Below are 27183 nucleotides of genomic sequence, written 5' to 3'. Positions count from 1 at the left end.
GAGCAGGCAACTTTGTCCCAAATTTTGCTCTGCAGAATTTTCACAGGTTCGAACTTCTGGTTAACCCTAAGTCTATCAAGTTAGGAAGTGGGATTATTAGATAACGAACTCTATAAGTAAGTTAGTTAACCTGGAACCGTTGGAAGCATTCAAACGAAAATCTGAGTTTGCTAAGGTACCTCACATGTCACGCCCTGCTTCACGTACTCTTATATTCATGTATAATTTTACTTCTCCAAGTACTTATGCGGGCGCTGGTGTTAAAATAACATAAGATAAGAACCATATTAGAATACTTTGGAATGTGACGGGAAGCTCCACTACCGTTCTATGGATCGATCAATCGAAGTATGATGTAACTTCTACGTATGATGTATTGCCCAACGGCGGCGATCAAAACTCACCGTTTCATCTGATTGACCAGTGAAAAAAAGAGAGAAAAATATAAAGATACCCTTGACCGCTTTTATCCTCTTGGGCGTGGAGTCTGCTTTCCGTCTGTCAACGTCAGGGCGTCCTCCTCTATTTTATTGGGCCCCGCTTTCGTCTCTTTTCTTCCCTTTATCAAGTCCAATCTCCCAGACCCATATTTTTTTCTGGGGCGGGGATTCGTCCTCAGTCCACGGTTGGCGGGTACAGAAAGAGATGCACATAACTATCTACTAGGTGCAAAGGTAGGTACTCTTCTGAGTGGATTTCTCGGACTTAGTCTGGAGAGAAGAGAGGGGGGGATCTTTCACAGAATTTACTCTATGATTTGTGATATGCATGCCTGTTCAACTTCAAAATAATCATATTTGACGTCAATCCATCTACCAACTAATCTCGATTCACGGAGTATTCACCTCTCGAATTAGGGAGGGGAAAGAGGCCTCACTCAGTGATGCAAGCTCCACAGACCTATTTTGCGATTCGAAAGCCGAGAGTTCTCGGGATGTACGGAGTAGACGGCTCTGGATTTTAAACAACAACCCCTTTGAGTGGAATAGACGTGTTTCCAGCCCCTGACCCTGTTGAAGGTCGGTCGTTGGTGCGGTCTTTTTATATTTAATTTCGACACAATCCCAGCTCTTAACCGTTCTGGCCAAGACATAGATCTGGCGATGCTGTAAATATTGGGGTGTACACCAAACTGGATTGATCCCAAAGGCAAATGTTATATGGCCGTGTTCCCTGGTACAGATAAAATCTTCTAATAGCCCATCCGTGCATTCACAGCAATACTTGGCATTATTTATTACTATTCATCGAGAGATTCGGCATAGTTACCCCAATGTCATCCACTGTGTGATGAGGATGTCGTTGATAGGCTGCAAAGCACAGACTAACCGGACTAACCGGTAACTTCGCCATCATATAATCCTTCTCTTTATATCAAACGGGGGCCGAAACCCAATAAAGTAAAAAAAAATCTTCTCTCTGGTGCCTTACAAGAACTTTGCCAAGAGAGGGAAAGTCTAATCAAACAACAAAAAAGTTTCGGGAAAAGTCAAAAGGCACAGAAAAAAAATGGAAGAACGGAAAAAAAGGAAACTTTGTGATCAAAGCTGCAAAACCCACCTTAGTCACCCCCTCCTACGCCCCGCTAGTTTAATCTGCAGTGGGGACCCGGGCGCGGCTGGGGCCGGGGGCGGGGAGAGGGGGGGGTTGGGTTAAAATGACCCATGGACGGAACCATCAAACAGCCCTGGTCTTCACCAAAGGAACATACATTCATCGACATATTTTATTGCTATTTCCCCTTGTTTGCTGTGGAGTGGAAGAGACCCGTGCCATTAATTGGATTTTTCGATTTTTTGAAATAGTTTTTATCAGTTCTTTCTTTTGATGGAAGTCGTCGTATGATTTGCCAGGTCCAGTTATCAAATCAGCTGTCATTAAAGGGCCCAGAGCAAGCAAGACGTTGGAAGCATGAATCCGATCAATCCACAATCCCAGCCACAATTGGCCAATGAAGAGATACAGGGGGGAGATAATCTCTCGCGTACCATATCAACCCAGAATCCAATGTGCCGGGGTTGCTGGACCGGAGATTAGCCAATGGTTGTCTGGCCTAGCTAGCACTGGCCAGTCTGATCCTGGTGTTGCCCTCGTGATCGTGTTTTCCTGCAGAGAAATTTCACCTAGCAAGGAACGTTGGTGCCATTCAGTGGATACTCGATACAGAGCTTATGCATGCGGCTTGAGAAGGGGCTGGGGTTTAAACTCAAGTTGTCTGGCAGTCATGGAAAGGAGGGAGTTTTGACGCGTTTTCCTTCTTCCTTATATACTGTCCGTCCAGTTTCTTTTCTTCCTTCTCCGCGGCAGGCTGTTATGTGTTGTGTAAAGGGCAGCAGAAAAAAGCAGGCAGTTTTCTAGTTATTGAGATAATCCATCGCTTTTATTTATTGGTGGGACGTTCTGGTTTTCCTTTTCTTTTTTCCTTTCATTTGTTCCTTTCCCTTTTTGTCACGCTTCTCTGTCCAATCGCACTGTTTAAACGGTGCAGAATGACTATCGACTAACCTGTCTTTATGATTGCTATGGAAAAGCGGAGCCTGGGGCATATCCGTATATGTGATTCTGTAAGCACGTTTGTGAGTGAAGTAGGGTCGAGCGGAACCGCCCGCTAATCGCTGACGACGAAAGGTTTCACCCTTCTTTAGGGCTTAAAATGCTATCATTTCTTCATCCCACTCTATGACTGAAAATCACCTTAAACTGTTTTTTTCTCAGCAAAACTCTAAATTTGAGTATTATTTTGACATAAAAATATATTTACTATCTCTCATAAGAGAATGAAACTAAACAAGATACTGAAAATATAGTCTGGGAGACGGAGGTGTCTAAATCGTGAGGGCAAAAAGCGAAAGTTGAACCTGTTTCATAAGTAGGAAGAGTTATCTAAATTAACTATAATGTTTGGACATCAGCCAACGTTTACTTTAAAGATGCTGACTCCATATATAGATCAGAAAAAGAAGTCTGACTCATGGCTTGCTTTTCTGATTAAATTTCTCAAGGCTTGAATTGAGCTTACTGGGATCCACACAATGTCATCTGTACCAAAAATATAGATCTATGCAAAGAGTGAAAGAAGTCTGGGGTAAAGCTGAAAGGTGCAAGTTTTGTTTTCTGCAATCTTCAAGCACGTCCATTTGACTTACTATGTGGATGTGATGGCGGGGTGGAACTCGAAAGCATTATCAAGATACGTATGCCAAGATTGGCGAGCAAAGGTATTGATTGTAGCTGAGTTTTATTTAAGCGCGGCTGTTTCCACAGATGGCTTCTGCCTTATACGGGGGGCGTTCAGTCTGAACTTCCTTAAAATCTTGGCCGTGAACACTTCCCCATTAAAACTACTCCGTACATATACACTAGTCATTATACACATCTTTATTATGCCCTTGGATGGTAGTGAATTTATCGCTTTTCTCAGGTGGCGCTGAGGGCGGTGAGGATAAATAGAGACGTATTAGTAATATGGGGTGACCCATGGTATTTTGTTAAAGAAAAGCGGGCCCCACTTTTAAACCACGTTCAACTGTAACCCCAGTGATACACGCATTCATTCCTTCACACTACAATCCAAGAAGGAGCTTCTTGTAAAACAAGGGTGTTGGTGATGAGTTAAAGAGAAAGATACTGGTGAGTATCAGATGAAACAAAAACTCAACCCATCCGGTTTGGAACGATTAAACCACGGTGTTCCCTTCGTCCCTTGTGCGCATTAATTCCGTTTAGGGTTGAAAATCTGTAATAAATAATAATAATAATAATAATAATAATAATAATAATAATAATAATAATAATAATAATAATAATAATAATAATAATAATAATAATAATAATAATAATAATAATAATAATAATAATAATAATAATAATAATGTTGATGTTTCGAGGTTGTGTTATGTTTGCGATATCATGCAAGGGGAATCCCGACTCCAACTCTGCACTATGCAACGAACAACGAGACAAGCGATCTGAAGATTGATGATGACCAGTTCGGCGGAGCCCAACTTTTAAGGTGTTGTAGCCTGCAATTCACACTATTCCGCATTCGGAGAAGAGGTCCAACAAGTTTCAATGTCTCTCGCAGAGCCGCCTTCCGCCTTCGTTCTGGTGCCACAATGCTGATCATCCAACTCAAAAAATAAAATAAAATAAAATAAAATAAAATAAAGCACATGGTGTGGTGTGCTGCTGCATGGTCCTCTTTTGAAGAGGATTTTAAACGTACCCGCAAGGTTGTCATTGTCAATAGTCTTACTTGATTCCTGCAATGTGTGAAGACAGCGTCTTTAGGATATGCTAGCCGACATTGACGATTGAAATGAAGAAATGGAGGGCACCCCCCAGGCTCCAGCTGAAAGACGCATCCCTCCTAGGTTATAAAGCGAACAGCTTTCCGTGGTTACTCACAGGCTGTCAAAATTGCAGACGAGATGGACTGACCAATCAACAATTGACATTGGCTTCATTCCCGCCATAGCAGCCTGAAATAGCCTTCAATTTTGCTTCGTTTTAATCTTGGTTTTCTCCCTTTAGCGCGTTTATCAACACGAGTAATTACTATTAACTCTCTCAGAGTTACTCAGCATTCAACTGCCAAACGGAGATTCCCCTAACAATACTACGATGGTCAAAATACCTTTAGGTTCCTAAATCTTGTTTGAAATTTAACATGCGGAAAGTTCAGTCGCATAATTGCTATCTATGAACTGCTAAAACCTCACGGGGGATTCTCTTTCTTTTTTGATTGAATCTGAAGCAATAGGATGAAATGGATTTTCCCATCATCACCATTATTATTCGTCAAAAAAAGACTCTTTCTTCAATACGAGAAGCGTCTTCAGCATCCTGGATTTCGCTTGACGGACTAGGTAAATGAGAAAAGCAACTAGAACTAACTGTTTTCTCATCCATGGATCTTCGCGCCTGACTACTGTTGAGCTAGCAGGAATGCGCTATCATCGTTGGCTCGTCAAACCGTGCCAAGGGCCGATTTCAGGGGCTCACTCATAAGATGCGTTTTGAACCTCAAGAGAGAGAGAGGAGTCCTGGGCAACCTGCAAATCTTGCCAGCGCGGACGCGGCATGTATCTTCAATATTTCTTTCCCCTTTGGTGTGTGGGTGGTGGGGATGCGAGCATTGGTATTTTAAGTTGTACAGCCCTCTTCTGCTCATAAATGGTTCACTATCCGCTCACTCAGTCCTTCTTTTTTATTTGCACATTGTGGTCAACTCCGTCTGGATGCTGATCTCTCCATTTGATCCCCTAATTCTCTCTGATCTCCACAACCCTCAGCAAAATGGTTGCGCTGACGATCGGTTATGTGTCTGGTATCATAGCAGCTGGAATTTTTCTGCGTAGGTAGTTTTGACTAATTTCAAGTTTTTGAAGTTCGACATGAGTTTTTCTATTCTTCTTGAAGTTCTGCAAACTGAACTGTATATAGTCCAGCATTTTATTCCAACAGCAACTTCTCTCATCTTAACTGCCCTCCTCAGAGATGAAAATACAGCAGCAACATGGTAAGCCCTCTGTCACTTGACTTATTTCACGACCATTGCTCACCTATTGCAATAGGACCCAAGTTGGTCGTGCCTTACACTCGACATATTGGCCAATCTTTGTCGGTGCTGAGTCTGCAACCAGTGGTCCTATCAGCAGAATTGTTCAGCTTGAAGCTCTAATAAGACCTTTGACACTTGGTATTGTTGCCATTGCGGCGATTGTCACCCCTCTGGGTCTTTATGATACTATTGTCCCCGCGGAGTCCACAACTCTTCAACCGTTTCAGTACAGCCAAGACACCTCTCCATTTGGTTTTGGAACACCCCCTAGGAGCGCCCTTGGATTTAATCGGTTCTGTGGGGCCAGGGGATATATCGCTTGTCCTGGTTCAGATGTCGTGGTTGAACCCAACAAAAACGGGACACAACGCCTCCCAAATGGATACGACGCCCGAATCCCGCCCCGCGTGATGGAAACATTTCAAAGTGGGCTAAAATCATTACCACCTACAGTGTCCAGTATTTTTGATATTGAGTGGAGGTCGTATGGAATCCAATTTGACGAGAAGGTCAACAACGGTTCGAAATATTTGGTGGGGGCCTACCGTCAAGCGGGAATTCTAGCGCTGAGTGACGCGTATAATATTGTGGAAGGTCTAGTTGTTGATGCAAAAGAGGGTGGTATTGGATTCCGTAACCACACCACACCCTCTCCCCTTCCTCATGGTAGTGAATGGTCCGAGGATTTGCTTTTTGTTGAACCTTATACAGAGTGCGTCGATACCAATATAACCATGGACTTCAAGATTAGTCTTAGTCCGGGCAGCCCACTCGAGGACCTAGTCCTAACTGATCGTGGCGGATTCGTCAATCTCAACACCACTTACCCTCAATACGACCGAAATGATACCCAGGCAAACCCCGATCTTTTCGGGAGAGCATACAAAGCTGCGTTTCTCAACAATGTGTTGACAATGGTCTATCTCAACGTTACCAATCCGAGGACCGAAGATCTTAAACCCTACTCCTACCTCAAATCGGAAATGGGCAAAACATTCCCTATGGACGGTAATCTGGTGATAGATTACGACAAACTCCTAACGACTCAAACATGGGGTAAATTCCTGAATCTTCGTTCTCGCCTCTCTAACTCAACTTACAACCGTACGGGCTCGGGTGATGATTACGCAAATCCATTCGATCTGACGACAGACAATTTCACCACCATATGTAAGTCATCATAACTCTTCTTAATGCATGGTAATAAATCTGACCATTCAAAAGCAACTATTTGCCAAGGTGCTGGTAATTCTGACTATGCAAACATTACGAATATTGGCGTTGCATGTGGGATGGTCTTTGGAGCCGCCCGACGCGGTGATGGATCTCGTTCACTTGTTTTCGAACCAGGGACAGCTTGGACTGTACCTTTATATAGCTGTGCTTCAGCAAGCCGTGCGCTAATTAAAACTGTTGACTTCCGGTTCAATGGTACTGATGGACTGAAAAGTCTTTCAATTCGCGATATCCGGGACAAAACCTACACCCGCGACGAGGAAAAACCGCTCTGGGGTGTTGAGCATACCGAAAAGAGTTTGAACGATGTTTTGCCTCTGTGGGGTTTAGTGTCTGACGAATATAAGGGGAAAAAGGATATATCTGTCCTTCGAAAAGAGTGGTTATGGCTACCTGGATTCACAGGCCGTTTCGGTACTTCGCCAGTAGGCTATTCTAATTTACCAGGGATGTACTTCCATACTGGTGGGTTTCAAACGGCGTACGATATAAGCTCATCACCTCCAAGCGGGGTGAGCGACTATTCTGGAGAAACTAATATTGCCATGTATTCAAAATGGCAGGGATGGTCAGAGAAAGCAGGCACAACAGCAAAGATTATCAATCTTGTGTGGACTGACGTTACTGCTAATGCTGTCGTGGGAACCAAAGGCTGGATTTCACGTCAAACTCTAGCGAAACGAGCGAGTGATGACAATGCCTCCCCTCAGCCGGCAAAAGGAGATTTGCGTGAAGTTCCGGTGTTCGTTTTCCAAAGCCGGATTAAGTACAATTTGAGATTCGCTATACCAGCCTTCATTGCCGTTCTTTTCACTCTGATGATAGGATCGACGACTTGTCTTTTGTGCTTATTTGGTCGTGCAAGGCCATCCAGGATGCGAAAGCATATCTTCAACACCTCTGCGGGTCGCATTATGGCCGCTTTTGTTTATCCCAACCAAGTTGATCCTCAGGCCCCCGCGAAAATATGGAATAAGGCTGTTGGATTTAAGAAAGTTGCCGTCGATGGTCCCATTCCCAGGCCAACTGATCCAGTCAGTATGGGAAAATTAGAGAATACAACGGCTTCGCATATGGAAACCCCATTGCTCAAGGATGGAAATATGGGGGATCGTATGCCACCGCCTAGCCCTGGGATAACTTCACTGGGTCAACCACATGCATATATCCCCTACAACTCGTAAGTGCCTCTTTTCGTCAGCATATCTTTGCAAAAAGCAACTTATCAACACGCTGGGTTTTAGTGCGATAAATCAGGCTTGACAGGTCAACGAAGCAATCCTAAATATCCTTCCATTAAACTGAAATGTCCATACCAGCGAGATCGTACCATGCACACAGCTCCGGCTACAATGCAAATAATACAAGGAATCAAATTTAGAGATACCACTCTTGTTAGACGTGCCGAAGGTCATTCAGATGGGTCCCACCAAGGAACGACAAACGCTTAATACTTCTGACTAACCCTTGAGGAGTTTCAACCATACCCCACTTTTCTCAATCACTTCCTGACCTTCACATCCCTGTCGCACCGCGTTTTCACTTTCCTTGCTATTTGAGTATATCACGTTCTTGACCCCTAGGCAGTCTACGATTCACTCTTCTCGAGGAAACAAATTCCTTTAGAGTCATTGACATTTTATAAGATACTAACACTAAGCTCCTCTTGCCATCCTTTGAATTCTTCTTTGTATTTACTATTTTTACCCTCCTTGCTTCCTGATGTTTTATAGATCTGCCTTTGAGCCACATGAAGCGATAAACTTCTACTCGTACATACATTTACTTATATATTTAATAATACCCCTATTTAAATAAGGAACCATGATTTTCTTTCAGTTGCTGCAATGTATTTCACATGTAGGATAAAAGATCTGTATCCCGGATATTATGTTACTAGGTCCAAATGGCCATCTGACAATGGGATCCAAACACGCTCATCTATTCATACATATGTATATACAGGATAATAAAGACGCGGCAACCGTATGAAACCAAGGAAATTAGAATCCTGACGCCGAAAATATTGCCAAATTGCGCTTTTAAAGCATACCAAGTAAATGGTGTTCGCAGCCCAAAGAGACGGCTATCTTGTTTCAAGTACTGCGACAATTATAGAGTAGTTCATGTCATTGTGTAGCTTTCTCTGAAGCCTTTTTCTCTTCACACCTTTCCGAGTTTAGGCTCTACCAGCCCGATCTATACGAAATAATGAGTTAGAATTTTGATTTTAACCCGTAATTGAAAAGTGTCATCCCGAACTCCAAGGCCGACAAATTCGCCATATCTACGGCATATTTCCCATCCTAACGCACGGCATTTGAAAAATGGATAAGGAAATGATTCTGCAAAACACTGATAATAGCAACCTCCACTGAAAAGCAAGAAGAAACCTACCAAACTTAGCAACCTCCAGACAGGTTTACTCGGTTGCGCACCAACACCTAGCCAGTATTTCGTCCGCGACCTGTCAAGGATTATATCTTTAAAAGGCTTAGCCACTTTGGCTTCTTCATCGGAGAGGCCAGTTGGTATTTTCGGTATGGGGCAGTAGGTTCCAATGACTTCGAGAGGTTTAGAATCGCGGGCTGACCTGTATATGGCAGAAAGGAAAAGCCAGTCAGCAAAGTGGCTTAATATCCCAGTTTGAGACATATCATTTCCCGTCTCCATCTCCTCTTCATAGAGAGTAAAAATTGAGTGAAATTGAAATGGAAAGAGAGGTTGTAAGCTTGCATATCTTGAAGCTCCTGAGTAGACGTACCTCGCTTGTGCCACGACAATGTTGTAAAAAGGCTGGTGGCGGTTCCCGAACCGAGAAAGACGAATCTTTACAACCATTGTTAGGTGTAATAATCTGCAATAAAAAAAACTCTGGTAATCAATTGGAAGCGCAATCCAGCACTAAGTGCCTATGGATGCTATCCACAAAACTTGTTGGTCGAGGTTCTGAATATTTCGACGGGGAAAACAAGCTGTCACATGACTAGTATTTAGTCACGTGATATATAACTGTGGTCGGAATATCGATGGGAATGAATTCATGATCTATGCGCCATCATCTCATTTTTGACATTTCCGAAGTGAATATATCGAAGATAGACTATCTCCCTACCCAGCACAAAGGCACTAGGGTATACAGCACTGTATAGGATGCAGAAATGTGAGATATATAGTTTGCGGTTCAAATAACTATCTAACGTTTAATCTATAACTAAGCGTGAGCCACAGGCAAGCAAGCCACTTCTTAAGCATCTACGCGTTCTCTTGACTTAAGCAATTAAAAATATTAACAATGAAAAGTCATCAAGGTTTCTTTCAAGATGGAAGTCTTTTAGCAATTCAAGCATTTGATAAAGATAAGATTTCAAATAAATGAGCTTCAGCAAAGTTATATAATATTTTTTTATTTTACTCTTCCTTATTATATTTATAATTATATAGTTAGCATATATTAAAACTTCAAAGAATTGAAAACTTAAGACTTAGAGAGAATAAATATTTTTATTTATTAAATACTTTATATTAAATATATAAAAATAATTATATTATCTATTATAATTATTAAATTTATTTTTTATTTTTTTTTAAAAATAGTATATAATTTTTTAATTTTTAAACTATTTTTATATTATATTATATTATATATATTAATTAAAATTTTTAAATAATTAAAATAGATAAAAATTAATAATATAATATAAAATATAAATAAATAAGAATAAAAAAATATAAAATTTTTATTATTATAAAATATATAATAGTTTATAATATAATATAATTAATTTAATAATATATATTAAATTAATATTAAATATAAATTATATTATTATATTAAAAATTTATTTTATTAATAATTTAATTAATATAAAATTTAATATTAAAAATATAATTTTTTTATAATTATTTTAGTCTTTTTAATAAATATTTTATAAGTTTAAAATTTTTATAATTTTAAAATATTAGTTCAACAAAATCAAGTAAAATATTAAGCATTGTATGTAAAGGCTTTTACTTTAATCAATTAAGCTTTAAATTAATTAATTTAATTTAAAAGTATAAGCAAGCTATCTGCTATTTCGACACAAGAAAACAAAATCCTATAAGCTGCAAATGAGAAGCAAAAACACAAATAAGAATGAGAACAGGCTTATATAGCGCAGAAGGATATATCCTGAGAGCAGAGAAAGGATTAGCTAGGACTCAATCTGTTCAACAAGTGAAGAATTCAAATCAGTTTTTACTTAAAAAGCACCCGCAGCACACTTTAAATGTGTGCCAATACAGGCGGACATAACGTAATCAATAAGCGAGTCGGCCACATAAGCAAGTCAGCCACTTTTCATCTCATCTCAGAACAACATCTTTATCATCAAAAATGCCAACCATGCAAAGAAATAAAGCCTTTACTCAGGAAGGAAGGCTTCTTTTAGCCATTCAAGCATTTAAAAATGGTCAAATTTCAAGTGTATGAGCTGCAGCAAAGCTGTATGATGTTCCACATTCCATCTTAGGTGATTGGGTACATGGTCATACAGCACGCATTAACACTCCCCCAAAGAACTAGAAACTTAGTCTTACAGAGGAAGAATCTCTTGTTCAATGGATTCTGGCCATGGATGAGTGAGGTCTGCCACCCCAGGTTGCAGCTGTATGAGAAATGGCCAATCTCCTTCTTACCAGTCAGGGGTTCAACCCCCCACCCACAGTGGGTGAAATGCTGGGTATGAAACTTTGTCAAATGCCATGAAGAGCTGAAATCCAAGTTCTCCCGCAAGTATGACCATCAATGTGCACTATGTGAGGATCCTGAGATTATCCATGGGTGGTTTAGGCTTGTACAAAACATCATTGCAAAGTATGGGATTCTGGAAGATGATATCTACAACTTTGATGAGACTGGATTTCAGATGAGGGTTATTGGGACTGCCAGAGTGGTTACTGGGTCTGAAAGAGCCAGGAATCCCAAGCTTGTACAGCCTGGAGATCGGGAATGGGTGACTGTCATTGCTGGAGTCAATGTCTCTGGCTGGGCTCTGCGTACAATGATTATTCTCAAGGGAAAGATGCATCAGTCCTGTTGGTATGAGACTGAGGGACTGCCCAGGGATTGGGTGATTGGAGTCAGTGAGAATGGCTGGACAAATGACCAGCTGGGCTTGTACTGGCTGAAAGAGGTGTTCAACAAGGAGACCCTACCCTGTATGAAGGGTACACACCGACTGTTGATTCTGGACTGGCATAGAAGCCATGCCTCTGCTGAATTTGATCAACTCTGCTCTGAGAATCAGATCATTGCTCTCTATATGCCACCTCATTCCTCTCATCTTCTCCAGCCATTGGATGTTGGCTGCTTCTCCCCTCTGAAAACAGCATATGGATGACAGGTGGAGAATCAGATGCGGCTTGGGATCAATCATATTGACAAGGAGGAGTTTCTGGCCCTATATCCTGCAGCTCAGATGCAGGCCCTGACTGAGAACAACATCAAGAGTGGCTTCAGGGCAGCTGGATTGGTTCCGTATGACCCTGAGCAGGTTCTCTCACGCCTTAATACAACAATGCATACCCCCACCCCCCCTGGGACCTCCCACAGCTCCCAGGCCTCCTGGGCCACCGCCACACCACATAATGTACGTCAATTGGAGCAGCAGACTGAGAAGGTCAAAAAATATATCAAGTGCTGTACACAGAGTCCACCCAGTCCAAGCAATCGAGCCCTGAGTCAGCTGGTCAAGGAGTGTCAAATGGCAATGCACAGTGCTGCTATTTCTAGCAGCTGAAAACAGAGAGTTAAAAGCTGCAAATGCCAAACAAAAGAAGAAGTGGGAAAGAGGCCATACATATGTAGCTCAAGAGGGTGCTTTAGGGGTTGAAGAAGGCTTGGATCGCGTACAAAGCATCAATGAATGGAAAAGAGGGGTGATTAAGGCTGCTGAGTCCCGACCACAAAAACGGGCAGCACCAGTGTAGTGTATGTGGGATTACTGGGCATAATGCTCGTACATGCTCTAGGCATATAGAAAATAATTGATAATATAATTCTTTCTCTTTTTCTTTATGATTGAGGCATAGATGCATTCTCATCGTACTGTGGGGTGAGAAGTGGCCGACTTGCTTATGTGGCCGACTCGCTTATTGATTACGTTAGACCATGCTCGCTTACCTCAACTAATTACAGTCAGCAAGAATGTTCCGCTCAACGACGTCATCCGAAACTACACCTCCGGAGGCAAACATCCATTCCCATTGCAAGCAAAACATGCGTAATTGGCTTTATTCTAGGATTTCTGATTTAATCCTGCAACAATAGTGCTTGAACTCTTTCTGCACAAGCCGGGGTACTGTTTATACATGTACGGCGTCCAGCGACAAGCAAATGCCTTATTGACCCATCTTCGTCAATATCGGAAACTTACAACTATGGCGCTCAAAGTTCGTCTCTGTTCTTTCCATTCCAATTTGCAGAGAAATTAATCTAATATAGTCAATCAGACCATCAGCGCTAAAGATGCAGCCTCTCTTGACAAGGACCTCATGGAAGACGGGGGATTCTCTCTCGACCAGCTAATGGAACTTGCGGGACTTTCTGTTTCGCAAGCTGGTATTATTCTACAGCTACCCAGCTGCTACCGCTCTCTTTTTAATCGTGCGTTTGGGGGGCTAACTGCCTGTGCTATTTGGCGAAGTTTATCGAGTTCATCCCCCGTCTAAAGGACGAAATGTTCTCGTAGCATGCGGTCCTGGAAATAATGGTACGGATGTGGATTCAGCTGGTTGCGGATAGTTCCTTCATTCTCCTTCCAACACTGTTAAACTAACAAGCAAGGTAACTCGTGCAGGTGGTGACGGGCTCGTCGCCGCTCGTCATCTTGCTCACTACGGGTATAAACCAACAATATACTACCCGAAACAAGGGAAAAACGAGTTATATGAGGTTTGTATTACTTGTGACTTCTGTCCCTCGAGTTCAAGCGACACAACGCACGATAAAACAGTCTATCGTATTATCCACCCTCAAGTCCCCAGATATCTAACAGGATAGACAAACAGCGCCTAAAAACCCAACTCCACAACCTCTCCGTCCCCTTTACAGCCGACTTCCCAGGAACCCTTCAAAACAGCGATTTCGTAATCGACGCAATCTTCGGCTTCTCTTTCTCCGGGCCTCTTCGCGATCCATTTCCCAGCGTAATATCCCTTCTAGAGGAAACCAAAGTACCCGTGCTGAGTGTAGACGCCCCTAGTTCATGGGAAATAGAGACTGGCCCGCCAAAGGAAGGTCCCGGTGCAAAATTTATGCCGCAGACGCTGATCAGCTTGACAGCTGCGAAGCCGTTGGTTAAATGGTTTACTGGGAGACATTTTTTGGGCGGGAGGTTTTTGACGAAGGGTATTGTGGAGAAATACGGTTTGGATATTCCGGAGTATCCTGGGATAGATCAGATTGTGGAGATGGATGTAAACGGGACTGGTAGGTTGTGAAGAGGCTTGGGCTTCTAGTCTTACTTGGGCAGGAGTGTTGCTATCACATCTTTAAAGTCGGATAGGGAACAGACATGTAGAGCATACACCAGAGAGGTTGCATACTAATTGAAGTAAAGTTGGAAAGATATCGTATCTCTTTTAATACCCGTTTCTAGCAACAGGAACATCAGTGTGGTATGGCAGTGTTCCTCATAAAACAAAACACAGAAAGATACAATGCACGCTTGTCTAATATGACGATAAGATCTGAAAAGGGAACAGCATTTATGCTTCTTTCGTTTATCCAAGCGCACTTCTAATCTCATCAATAACGCTCTTAACTCTCGGTTCCCTTCCAATTCCCGCACTGGATACTTTCGATAGCAATTTATTTATATCGTATATATCCCTCGCGGCAGTTTTCACTTCTTCGCCCAGGCCGGTAACCAAAGTACCTATCGCAACAAGAGTGCGGTATATAGCTTCAGAATTCTTCTCCCTCGACAGAAGTTTAGTCGATTCATCGAGCAGCGAGAGAGCCTTTTCTGAGGATTCGGGACTTGAAGCTCTTCCGTCGACTGTTATAAAGACGGAAAAGTTAATGAATAGGGTAGCGATGGCGATGGTTAAGTTGCAATTTGGCGTCCCCCCACCACTCGCCGCTACAGACGCAACCTTCACCATTATGTCGCTGAGGTTGCTAATTGCCAGATTTCGCCCAGACTCAGTGTTGAATAAATTCGCAAAAGTCCGCACTGTTAACATGGCATTATTCAGGTTCAGCGGGGACTCGAATACACCACTTTTTATGAGTATGGAAATCAAGTTATCACTACCATAGTCCGTGGATGCTGTTACGGGGGTTGCAGCAGCGAGTAGACGAAGCAGATCAAGACCAGGAAGACGATTAGCAGCGGGCCATGCGGTTGCTATTTTGGCAACTAGTGGAAGTCCAAATTCGACCTGCGGTGATTCCTTTAACGGCGATGTCTGATCTAACTCATCACAAAGAGCCATGACTGTGTCTAATTCAGATGGGCTTAGCGAAATGTCCTTCGATCCAGCACTGACGAGTTGGGAGTTCAGTTCTTGGACTTTTTTTTTTATTGTCTTGATGTTTGCGGTTTTGATAGATAGATATGAAGTTTGGGGTAGAACCTTTGGACGAGATGTTGGAAAAGATGGGGAGTTATTGGAAGGTCCATCCCCTGGTCGATATCTCTTTTCTTCGCCCCATGGATCAGTGCCAGGAGGCGGAGGACCTTGACTTTGTGCCGCAGGACCTTTGAAAGCCCCCTGTGTATTTGTGGTTATGAAATTAGCAACTTGGTCCAGATACCCCATGGGTAGCTCATTGTCTTGTATAAATTTTGTAGCAGCTTCATATGGATTTTGAGACAGGTTATACGGAAGTTTCAGGGGCGGTTTCCCATCTTCAATGTCGACATCGAAAACATAATCATAGTCTTGCCCAAGATGTTCCACTGTTTTACCGCTACTTGCCGCCGAATCAACCACAGTACCAACGGATATCCATTCGCTCGTGGCAGTTGACCAAAAATGGGCGGTAACATTTCCATCTTCTTGACGAATCATTTGAACTTGACCTTCCTTGGTCCCAAGTTTCTGCTTCAAGAAATCTGGACCAGGAAGTTTCTCTTTGTTGATAGATCCAACCTGTTGCTGCGGGATAGACGATTCCCTTACGGAATTTTCAAATTTCGCAGCCACTGCTTCATCAGCCTGGCGCTCCTTAACTCTGCTGAAAATTCGAGCTATCCCATCACTTGCCCCGCTAACAATATCACCATTTTCCTGACATGCTGCAACGCTCCAGACAGATATCGCGGGATGCGTAATGGTTTGTATGCAGCGATCACCACTCCATATTCTCACGGTCCGATCCTCACCGGAGCTAACTATTTCTCCCGTAGGTAGGGTGGCTAATGAATAGATGAAACTTTCATGACCACAGAGTTCCGAAACTTGTCGACCTTCAAGCGTCCAGAATCGTATTACGCCATCATTACTCGCAGACGCTATCTGCCCACCTGACGGATGGTTTGGAGGAAGTTTGCAGAGAGCACGGACGACATCACCAGCTTTAAAGCTTCGCAATAGTTTTCCAGTTAGGTTATAAATGCGGATCATTTGGTCAGCACATCCTGAGGAATAGTCAGCGCTTATCCATCAAATACTTCAAAAATTACAACTCTCCTGGAATCCCTTACCTGTTACTATTGTAGATTTGTCGTAAAACAACACTGCCCAGACGCTACCTTGGTGGCCTTGGAGAGTGACTTCGCATTCCCACTTCCCAATTCGCCAGAGCTTTGCTGAGGCATCCCAGCTTCCACTCACCACCCACTGGCCTTCAGGACAGACGTCTATCGAGCATACGTTTTGTGTGTGACCAAGAAGCATTGCATCTGCATTTGCATCGGCCGGTTTCCCAGGCTGACGGGCCTCGATAATGGTATCTTGGCCACCAGAAAATATCAGGCCTTCAGGGTAATCTGAGGTTGGAGGATAATAAGCCAGGGAGTTTATGAAAGCGGAGCCGTGGGAGGATATTGTATAGTCATAGACTGGAGTCGAAGTAGTAGAGGTGAGCTTCCAAACACGAACTGTCGCATCTCGGGAAGCAGACAATACAGCTCTGGAGTTCGGAAAAGCCACAGCGCGAACCTGTACACACAATATTAGTCTCTGAAAATCTTCTTCGTAGGCATTGGGGTGATTCAATGGAATTGGTAACTATATTCCATTTACTTGGTGAACATTTACATCATCGGTGTGGCCCTCTAAAGCGGCCGAGATTTTGAAATCTGGCATCCAGACTGTATGTCAAAGTTCCTGGAGCAACTGGTATTGAATTTGAGGAACTTTCTCGATCGCAGATCTTCCAGCTTCTTCCGCGGCAGGTCGTAATTGTAGTTGGAATTATTGAAAGGATGAAAGTACAGTTTGTCCGACAACACACACCAAAGCGGTGACCCGCAGTTTATAATGCTTACTCAGCCATGCAACGATAACTGCGTCTACACTAATCACGTGTCTCTTATACATAGTTTAGATTTCGGCTAGCCCTAGTTCATGTCATAACAACATCGTAATCCTACATGAGGTCATGAAGCCCTCTGTTTGGAAAATGCTGCCAATAACATTGCTAACAGCACCTTCATGTATTGCTTACACATGCATAGCGGTTTTTGTGATGTATTGAATCTAAGGTAAATCTCAGTTCAGGTAGAACACCTGACCTATGGAAGGAATACTTCCTATTTAAGAGCAAACAGCTGAGAGTTAGATACAAGATAGCAGATTATAACGAGGCGGCACCGAGACGGAATGTCAACAGCAACGTCACGTAGGGTGGTTATAAGGGAAGCCGAATGGGTGGGCTGGCTAGTTAAGGAATCAGGGGTACAAGTGGTTGTATAGAGAATTTGTATGCGTATTCCAGTAACTTAAAGTTTCTATCAGGCCCCCCCTCTTCATGGAATGTGATGAGATGCCGCTCTACCTGATAGGCGGGGGTAGAGGAGCCTTCTAGGCGTCATTGGCAGTGTGATTCTCGTGGCCTTCTCCAGTGATGATCTATCTATAGGTAAGAAGTGGGAATTGTCACGGCAGCGTGCCAAGGAGTTGTTGGACGTTCTGAAGTGGTTGTATTGGTAGCCTATCTCAGGGATGCTATATACTATTGTGCGGTGCGCTAGTCCATAATAGGAAGCCTAGGCTCCAACACCTCCTTGGACTAGCTACTGTCCTGCTCAAATCATTCATATTCATCTTCTCAGTCAATCTATCTTGTCCTCCAATTGCTGTATTCATCAAATCCTTTTCTTATTTCACTCATAACCTGGTTGACTTCTCAAAAGTTCTTCAATATTTGAAGAAATTATTGTAAAGATTGTTTAACTTGACTGACTTGCAAGTAGATACTCTATATTTCTATCTTTACTCTTATTTCTATTTTTAGTCTTATTTCTATTTCTATTTTTCAATATCTTAATGTGATTCTTATTATGCTTTTGTCATTCAATGCTTGTGAGATTTGAGTTCTTGAATTAGTAATATTTGATTATATACTCTATAATCTCATAATAGTAACATTGACATCTATCAAATCATTTAGTAATGATATTCATAGTAGATGAATTGAGATGAGTTATAATGATAGTGGTATGAGTAGTCAATTGATTCATCAATTCATAAAGATTTAGATTCTGAATAGAGCTCTGTTTAATGATATAGAAATTATTCAACTTTATTTTAACAAAGTTCTATTATCAATCTCTTAGTTCTAGTATAAATAAATTATTATAGATACTTTCAGCTCAATTTTCATCTAGAGATACAAGTTTTGTCTTTAGATCTTGAAAAATTGTAAAATTAATGTGAAAATTATTATTTTTAAGCTGTAAGTCTATTAATTTCTTAATGATTTGAAGATGTTCTTCTGTATAATATATAGTGTAGCACTGAGTAAAATTCTTTTATATAATTACTATTAGATAGAAATCTTCATTCAGTGATTCTAGAGAATCATATATAATTACATTTAAAGATTGAAAGATTCTTGTATAAAGAAGTTTATTTTTCTTATTTCAGAACTCAATTTTCAAAGAAACTGTGATAAAAAATGCTGTTTGTTATTTGTTGAGAATATTTTTTATCTGAATTAAATGAGCATCTGCTTAAATAGAGTTCTTTCATTTTAAATAATTGACTTCAGTGAGAATGACTGCATATTATTCTTTCAATTTAATCTTTGTATTTTTGTGAAATTTATTAACTTTATTTTTGATAAAATTTTTAGTAATATTTAACAAAAAATTTAAATTTTCTTCTAGTTTTTATATAAGTTTTTCTATCTGTCTGTTCTGTCTTTTCATGTATTTCATCATTATTCACATCATATTCATATTACTTTCATTTTTATATTTATTTTATTTTTTTAATCAGTTTCTTCTCTAGGTTTAGAAGTAGATATATCATATTCATGTTCATCTCTATTCATGTTGTTGCTTTCAGAAGTATTCAATAATTCTGCAGTTTATATTCTTGAAGACATTTGTTTATCTTTTTTTGATTCAATCTGTTTTCTGTGATCAAAGCTTTTAAAACAGTTATTTTTCATCAGATTTTTGCTGCAATTCAGTGATGCAGTCTCTGCAAAATATTTTATACCTCAGATTAAAGAAGAGGAAGAAGAAATAAAGTGCAGAAGTAGTGTAAAAAAGTCTTTAAAAAGAAAAACAAGCTATCTGAGCCATAATCTGTTGAATGTCTGAAGTGGTTGTATTGATAGTCTATCTCAGAGATGCTATATACTATTGTGCAGTGCGCTAGTCCATAATAGAAAGCCTAGGCTCCAACAGAAGGCTCTCTTGACAAGGTTCTATACTTATGACACAGATTCTTACCAACAACTATATTGAATCACAAAGAAAATAAATCAATATCAAATGACAAATTTGATATCTTATTATCTTAGAGGACTATTATCAACCTTGTTACATTATGTGACTCTAAGCAAGCTAGCTAGCTACTAATAAATACATAGATGCATATGATCTCAAGTGGCTGAGAAATTCTCTAACATATTAAACACAATTTATTAGATAATATAAGTGATAATAATGCCTTAATGAGTGAAGAAACTTTATATGAAATTGAAGATTAATTATATATTTTCAAAATAAAATTAAATAAAAGTTAATAATTTTTTTAATATATTTAATAATATATTAAATAATTAATATAAGTTTTTATAAAAATATTTATAATTATATTATAATTTATAATTATTTTTATTTAAATTATATTTTATTTTATAATATTTTAAAAAAATTATTAAAAAATTAAAAAAAATTAAAAAATTAATTAATATAATAATAAAATTATTTATTTATTTAAAATATTAAATAATTTAATTTAAAATAAAGTTTTAAAAAATATTAATAAAATATTAATTTTATTATTAATTATTTTAAAATTTTAAAATTATTTTTTTAACTTTATAAAATATATAATAATTAAAAATTAATTTATTTAAGTTTAAATATAAAAATTAAAAATTAATAAAAAAAATTAAAATTATATAAATAAATTAAACTTTTAAAATAATTAATATATTAAAATATAAAATAAAATTAAAGTTAAAAATTAATATTTTTATTAATTATTTAAATATACTTTTTAAATATTAAATTTAATTAATTTTATAAAAAATATAATTTAAATTTAAAAAATTATATTATTAATAAATATTAAAGTTTAATTATTATTTTTATATATTTTTTATTATTTATTAATTTTTATTTTTATTTAATTTTTAATTTTTAATTTTTTATTATAATTTATATAAATAATATATTATTTAAAAATAAAACTTTATAATTAAATATTTTAATAATTAAATAAATATTTTAGTAATTAATTACATATATTTTATATAAATAATTTATAAAATTATTATTTTTTATAATTTTTAATTATATAATATAATTATATAATAAATATATTTAAAATTAATAATTTAAAATTTAAAATTTTTATATATTTATTTTATAATATAAATAGTAACTTTAAAATTTTAAAATTTTAAAATAATTTTATAATTATTAATAATATTTTTTAATAATTTACTTATTTAAAAATAAATAAAAGTAATAATTTTAGAAATTATTTATTTAAAATATATATAGTTAATTACTAAAATATTTATTTAATTATTAAAATATAATTATTTTATTTTAAAATTTATACTTGATAAATTTTTTTATAATATATTTAAATAATAAAATATATTTAATTATTATTAAATATATATAATTCAGATTACAATCTAAGAAATATTTTATTTAAAAATTTACAATTTGATTTAACTGAATATTTATCTTATTTATGAATTATATTAATTAGTTGTCTAACTCTCTTTGTTTTAGTAAAAGTGATGATTAACTCTAGGCTTTAAGGTTATATCAGAATCAGAATAAGAATACATTTATATACGGATTATCGATGTGAATGATTATACTATATATATAATACACAAATGTAGTAGGTATATAATGATAAAAGTGTAAATGAAGTGGCTGGGAGTCTAGAAACCCGTCAGTTCGTGCCTCATTAACATTAAGAGGCCAGTCCATGCATTAACTAAGGTGATATGTAAACAACCAGAATCCGACGAAAACTGGAGAGGTCAATGGATGTACCGCGCCTGCAGGACCGACGTCGATTCCTGTAATAATGTATGTACATTTACAGTCCCAGCAGCCAAAGACCCGGGATTATTCATCGAGGTGCAATACGAATAGTGAAATAAGGGACTCTTCGTTCCAGCAGAAGAACCCTGATTTGAGGGCATGAGATCGAGCCTCAGTAATTCCAACGGGGAAATAGAGGTCAGGACACACCCCCTCTCTCTGGCCAGCCCTCTCCCACCGTGCTTCCTTTGTGCATGTGTGATGTTTGATACAATATATATATATATATATATATATATATTACAGAGTAGCACCCATAAATAATTAATCATCATGCCTATTGATGACTTTTATGAGGCGAATCTGCGCCAAGGGTTGTGGTGTTGAAGTCACGAGACATGGCGCCTTACTGCTTCTGGCCCTAGCGTATCCCGCTAGACCCAAACGCGGCCAAGCTGCGATGCCCGCCCGTGGCCCAGGTGGCCCTTATGTGGTCCCGGTGGCTCCCAGGCTGGCCCCCGGGTGACCGGGCAGCCAGGCGTTGGTTGAGAGTGGCCGACTGCAGTGGTTGATTAGTTAGAACTTAATATCAGATCCTGCAAAATGCTTGTTTGTCGCAGGACTACAAAAACTTCACTTGCTCCATCGGTGTAAAACAACACCAGCTCGGATTCAGTAGACCCAGATACACTCCCCTCCCCCCTTTATCCTTTCTTTACCAGTTCTTACTCTTCTTACCCTTCTTCTTTTTCCCTTTCTTTTAACGTCTTTCTCTTCCCGCACTCCCGCACTCCACCACTCCCCTCCTTTCTTCTAGTTTTCTCCGCCTTATTACCACCGCCATTTTTACGACTGGAACGCCGTAACGAATCTGATGATTTTTCTTCCCTCAGTTTGTCATAAAAAGGAAATCTCAGCGATATAGTTTTTTATCTGTCGCAAGACGTCACTCCATCTTTTTCTCTTTTCCCAAGACAGTTTCAGATACAGAGCATTCTCTAGCTTACCCCCTGCAGAATTCTAAATCTGGTCCCCTTTTTTCACTTATACTGTAACCTATTTCCCTTCTCACTATTATTTTTGCTCTACAACCTCCTTATTTTGCCGGCTATATAAATGGCTTCTGGTAAGCATATCTCCGTGTCCGGGTTTCTCTTGTCGCAATTCAATTTCAACCTTGAAAAAAAAAAAGTAAAACAGAAAAAAAGATCACCTCTCCTTGGGTTTTCAAAGGAACTCAGCAACTACTAGTATCAGGATCTAATGGTGCAAATGACCTATAGAATCTTCTAAGGTTGTCCCCTTGACTTGCCATGGACATTCTCGCCCTGTGACGCACCTAAGTTTTTCTTCGCTGGTGGAGGACGATCAATACTACCTGATTTCAGCATGTAAAGGTATTTGGTATTTTTTTATTTTTATTTTTATTTTTTTATACACTATATTCTGTTTTCATTCAAATTTCAGGAAATATAAAAAACCGGTTAAACTGAGCTCTCTTTTCCAGATAATAATCCGATGCTCCGCGACGGAGTCACTGGGGACTGGTCAGTCTAATTTCGGACTGCGGAGTCTAGCTTAAAATTACTGATGGGGCAAACAGGATTGGTACTTTCATGGGCCACAAGGGCGCAGTGTGGCAGGCTCGCCTTTCATCAGACGCTACAATAGCAGCAACTGCAGCGGCTGATTTCTCTGCGTGCGTTTTACCTGGTTTCGCATCATTTTCTGCCCTTTGGCTAGGAACTCGCTCTAATCTTCCTCATAGCAAAGTTTGGGACACCCACACGGGGGAGTGCTTACACACTCTCCAGCATGGACATATCGTCCGTGCCGTCGCCTTCCCTATTCAAGCTAACCCCCAGATTCTCGCAACTGGCGGAATGGAGAAGAAACTTCGTATCTTTGATCTCTCGCAAAGCGGGTCCAGTAGCTCTTCGCCTCCCATATCGCCACCCCACGGCTCTAATGGAGTTGATGGGGTGAATAGCAGATCAGCGGCAACGACGCCCACGACAAGCTTTGAAATTGGCCCTGGCATCCACGGTGGCACTATCAAGTCGATCATTTGGAACCAAGATTACAATATCATCACGACAGCCTGTGAAGATCGAAAAATCAGATGGTGGGATCTGCGCTCGCGCCTTCCCTTCGTTGAGCATACCGTTGATGGTACGATTGGGAGCTGCGAGCTCAACGCGCTGGCCACGGAGTCGGCCGGGCCGGGAATCTTGAGTGTTGCTGCGGGAAAGTCTGTCTATTTTTTTAACGGGGCTCAGCCTGGTTGCTTGTTGAAGAAAGTGGACTTTGATTACGAGGTTGCGAGTGTTGCTGTCAATAACAAGTCTGGGAGATTTGTGACGGGTTCTATGGGAGACACGTGGGCACGAGTGTACGACTTAGAATCGGATGAGGAGCTTGGTATGTCCATTATGTCCCTCCCAACTCATAGAGGTAGAGAATTTGCTAATCGACTTTTGTTTTTCTCGATTATAGAAGTTCAGAAAGGTCACCATGGACCGATATGGTCTGTAAGTTACTCTCCGGATGGGAAGGTGTATGGAACGGGCAGCGAAGACGGTACCATTAAGCTATGGAAGGCTTGCAGAGAACCGTATGGACTATGGAGATAAAACTCAAAGAATAATAAACTCAAAATACGAAGACTACGAAAATCGGTTGTGTCTAGTTTTGGCCATCTCCTGGTTTTCCCATGAAGAAAAGAGAGTAATACAGTGATATTTTTATTTTATTTTATTTTATTTATTTATTTATATTATTTTTTATTATTTTTTATTTTGTTTGTTATGGAAAAGACCTGTGGATGAAAAATCGTCCAAAAGGAGAGCATGCGATTTTATAAAACTCGTACATATGCTTATATGTATGTATCTGGAGGGATATTTCCGTTTTGTTTTTGTCATAAATCTGGTATATCCATACCATTCATTTCTATCTGTTCATTCTACTTTCCCCATCCCGAGGTCACTTCAATTCCCCCTTTTCAGAAGGCATTTTGTTTGCTAGGCTATGTCTTTTTTCTATTTCTCGTAGCACTAGAGATAACTTATGAAGTTTCCCTAGCTAGCTACATGCCTAGCTGGATAGCCAGGTGTTCCTCCATCCGCGCTTCATTGCGCTCAATATTCATAAAGGTGCCTTGTTGATAATCCCATCCCCACCAACCCCCCCATGAGGGAATGAAGTGAATAGCACATCACATCAGGCATCAGCCCAATGATCTCTCTCTTTGTGTTATTAAATCCTGGTCTTCGATTTTGATGGAGTTTCAATTCAACCCTAGCTCTTCCACTGTCATTCACTCAGGTTTCCTTGCCAACCACAACTTACCCCTTATTGTTCTCACTTTATTTCCACCTTTCCATCTAGCAAACACAATGTCCCCATAGGAACAACATTTACCTTTAACCTGATACTTTTTTCTTCTTTTAATGTCCTTGCCATAAATCCTGGTGACCTTGCGCGGTGCTTTGCAGAACTTGTTTTCTCTTACTGAGGTTAAGAACAGTTCTCCTAGGGAGGCGCTTAGAGCGTAATCTTCTCTGAGATTTTACTCTTCGTTGTCTCGATTTCGAGAACTATATTCCAGTTAGCTACAAACTAGTGGTTGAAATATTCAAGCTCACTGGCTGTTTTGCTCTGAATTGTGAGACAGTTGTTTTCAAATAGCCAGTCTGTTGGGATTAGCCGTCAGGTACATGCGCCTAGAAGAAACTTTTGCGAAGTTTTGATGGATGTGTACAACATTGCTGTTCTACTCCTATACGAATACCTGGCTTTCAACGTGGATTGGGCAATGTCAGTACTTGTGGCTCTCCAGCGGAAAACCGATCTCCAATATACCAGAACTCTACGACGTACACCTACTTTCCCAGTGAACATCAGAAATCGCTGCCCGCACTTCCATAACATGGTCATACGACTGCTTAAAAAATTTGATTTTGATTATTGGGGTTGCTGTTTTCGGATTGGAGATGGCTATGGTGTGTATGAATCTTCTGGTAACGGTTCCCACTGTACCGTCGATTTTTTTTTGAGGAAAAAGAGTTCAACAATACCTTGATTCGTGTGCTAGAATTGCTCAATGACAATATTCTTCGGACCCTCAGGTGAGATAAACCCTTCCTCTTTTATACATATTGCTTCTGGACTAATCCTAGTTTTCACGTTTAAATTTGGAGTTGGTAACTGCATGCTAGAGTTTAAATTGGGTCCAACTGACTATTTTACTCTTTAACAAAAATAAAATTGGGTTAATCCAGTTCGCTTCGCATCATTCATTGGTTTGCCCATATGGAGTCTATCCGATCGACTTGTCGCTATTCAGACGCCTCAAAAAAAGATTTCCTGGAAGTGCCCAAGATCAGATGATGATTTCATGAGTCTAGGCAATGCAATTCAGCCATCGCTCCACCAACTTCAGGGGCTTGACCTGGATTTGCTTGACTATATACCCGAAATTGAGGGCCGAAGATTTCGTTCAGGACGCAAACAATTCCTTCCCAGAAAAGTACCTAGGAATCCCTCCTGGTGTTTGTAAAAAGCCTTTCCTGCATTGCGAATGTTTTCTTTGGCCGGGATTTCCCTCAGGCCTGTGGAATAGGAATTTTGACTATGCTCTGCTTTATCCGTTGAATTTATCCCTTTGTCAGGGCTGGGATCGAGTTTTGTGGCGTGCTCTTGACTCCAAAAGACGGATGAATCTCAAAACGCTTAATATCAATTCCACGACCAAATAAGAGCTTATCTGGGAAGCTGCGGTTCCGGAGTTGGTGGAGTCATTTGACGGTCTGGAGGAACCTTTCGTTTCCACGAATCTCAATACAAAAGCCTTTCGATGTTTGGCGTGCTGTGCTATGCCACAAATCGACTCTCAAGAAGTTTGTTCAGTATCAGAAAGGCTTGCGTGAAATACCTTTCAACACGGGGCCTGACGCGACTGTCCTGTTCAACCGAAACCGTGATACCGTCGGCATTGGCGAGAGCCTCGATGATACTGCCTTTGTGGAATTTGATTTGGAATGTCTTGACCTTTGCTGCAATGTAGAGGACTTGATACGGTATTCCAGCATATTAGACACTATCAAAACATAAGTTGCTAACCACCGAACTCTCTCCATAGAAACCTGGACTGTTCCATCGTTCTCGAAGAGCTCATTGCGCATTTTTGCACATTTTGCACATTACGCACTTTAGCAAGATATCACTATCCCGAAAAGCTCTGTGAGATGGGATGGCAAGTTATGTTGCAATGCCACGACGCTTAACGATGGAAGCAATTCCTATATCAAAATCAGAAAATCTTATCCACATCCCTTGATGGAAGAAGGAGCCGTTGACAACCAGGCATCAGATTTAGCGGCTGAATCGTTGCCCGAATTGCTTTTCGAAATCAAGCAAAATCTGCATGAGTTTGCAGCATGTATATTTGGTCCTGAAGGGTTAACATCCTCCGCAAATACTTGCCGTAGGAGAATTTTGCGTCGACGAAAGGTTTCAAATAAGAATGTAATTCTGTGCCAAAACTCCGAACGCGTCGTTACAGTACTTTTAAGGATTTATAACGAAATTCTATCGGGACCTAGTTACGGCAACGCAAGGCTGTGAGAGACCTCTTTGACAGATGTTCTTACTTCCTGGAAACGTGTCCGCGGTGTAATGGGAAATCGGGGCCGG

General features: G+C 40.0%; 5 protein-coding genes across 5 annotated transcripts; 3 read left to right on the top strand and 2 right to left on the bottom strand.

The window, feature by feature from the left end:
* Window positions 1-5298: 5298 nt before the first annotated feature.
* Window positions 5299-7983, top strand: PADG_07290 (uncharacterized protein; the record flags this gene model as incomplete). Its single annotated transcript, XM_010764359.1, has 4 exons — window positions 5299-5356; window positions 5446-5521; window positions 5577-6733; window positions 6788-7983. 4 exons carry the CDS (start codon window positions 5299-5301, stop codon window positions 7981-7983), a joined length of 2487 nt encoding a protein of 828 aa, XP_010762661.1.
* A 1032-nt stretch (window positions 7984-9015) lies between these two features.
* PADG_07289 (ribosomal protein S16) lies at window positions 9016-9640 on the bottom strand (the record flags this gene model as incomplete). Its single annotated transcript, XM_010764358.1, has 3 exons — window positions 9016-9105; window positions 9197-9392; window positions 9564-9640. 3 exons carry the CDS (start codon window positions 9638-9640, stop codon window positions 9016-9018), a joined length of 363 nt encoding a protein of 120 aa, XP_010762660.1.
* Window positions 9641-13153: 3513 nt separating this feature from the next.
* PADG_12274 (YjeF family domain-containing protein) lies at window positions 13154-14284 on the top strand (the record flags this gene model as incomplete). Its single annotated transcript, XM_010764615.1, has 5 exons — window positions 13154-13234; window positions 13295-13403; window positions 13489-13554; window positions 13642-13736; window positions 13853-14284. 5 exons carry the CDS (start codon window positions 13154-13156, stop codon window positions 14282-14284), a joined length of 783 nt encoding a protein of 260 aa, XP_010762917.1.
* A 282-nt stretch (window positions 14285-14566) lies between these two features.
* PADG_07288 (uncharacterized protein) lies at window positions 14567-17101 on the bottom strand (the record flags this gene model as incomplete). The annotated part of the gene is made up of 3 exons (XM_010764504.1): window positions 14567-16431; window positions 16498-16954; window positions 17054-17101. The coding sequence occupies 3 exons, from the start codon at window positions 17099-17101 to the stop codon at window positions 14567-14569; spliced, it is 2370 nt and encodes a 789-aa protein (XP_010762806.1).
* A 5903-nt stretch (window positions 17102-23004) lies between these two features.
* Window positions 23005-24119, top strand: PADG_07287 (uncharacterized protein; the record flags this gene model as incomplete). Its single annotated transcript, XM_010764357.1, has 4 exons — window positions 23005-23033; window positions 23090-23185; window positions 23255-23907; window positions 23983-24119. 4 exons carry the CDS (start codon window positions 23005-23007, stop codon window positions 24117-24119), a joined length of 915 nt encoding a protein of 304 aa, XP_010762659.1.
* Between the last annotated feature and the right edge of the window lie 3064 nt (window positions 24120-27183).

The sequence above is a fragment of the Paracoccidioides brasiliensis genome, assembly GCF_000150735.1.
Source record: "Paracoccidioides brasiliensis Pb18 unplaced genomic scaffold supercont2.11, whole genome shotgun sequence".
Classification (NCBI taxonomy): Eukaryota; Fungi; Ascomycota; class Eurotiomycetes; order Onygenales; family Ajellomycetaceae; genus Paracoccidioides; species Paracoccidioides brasiliensis.
This window is presented reverse-complemented; position numbering and strand designations above follow the sequence as displayed.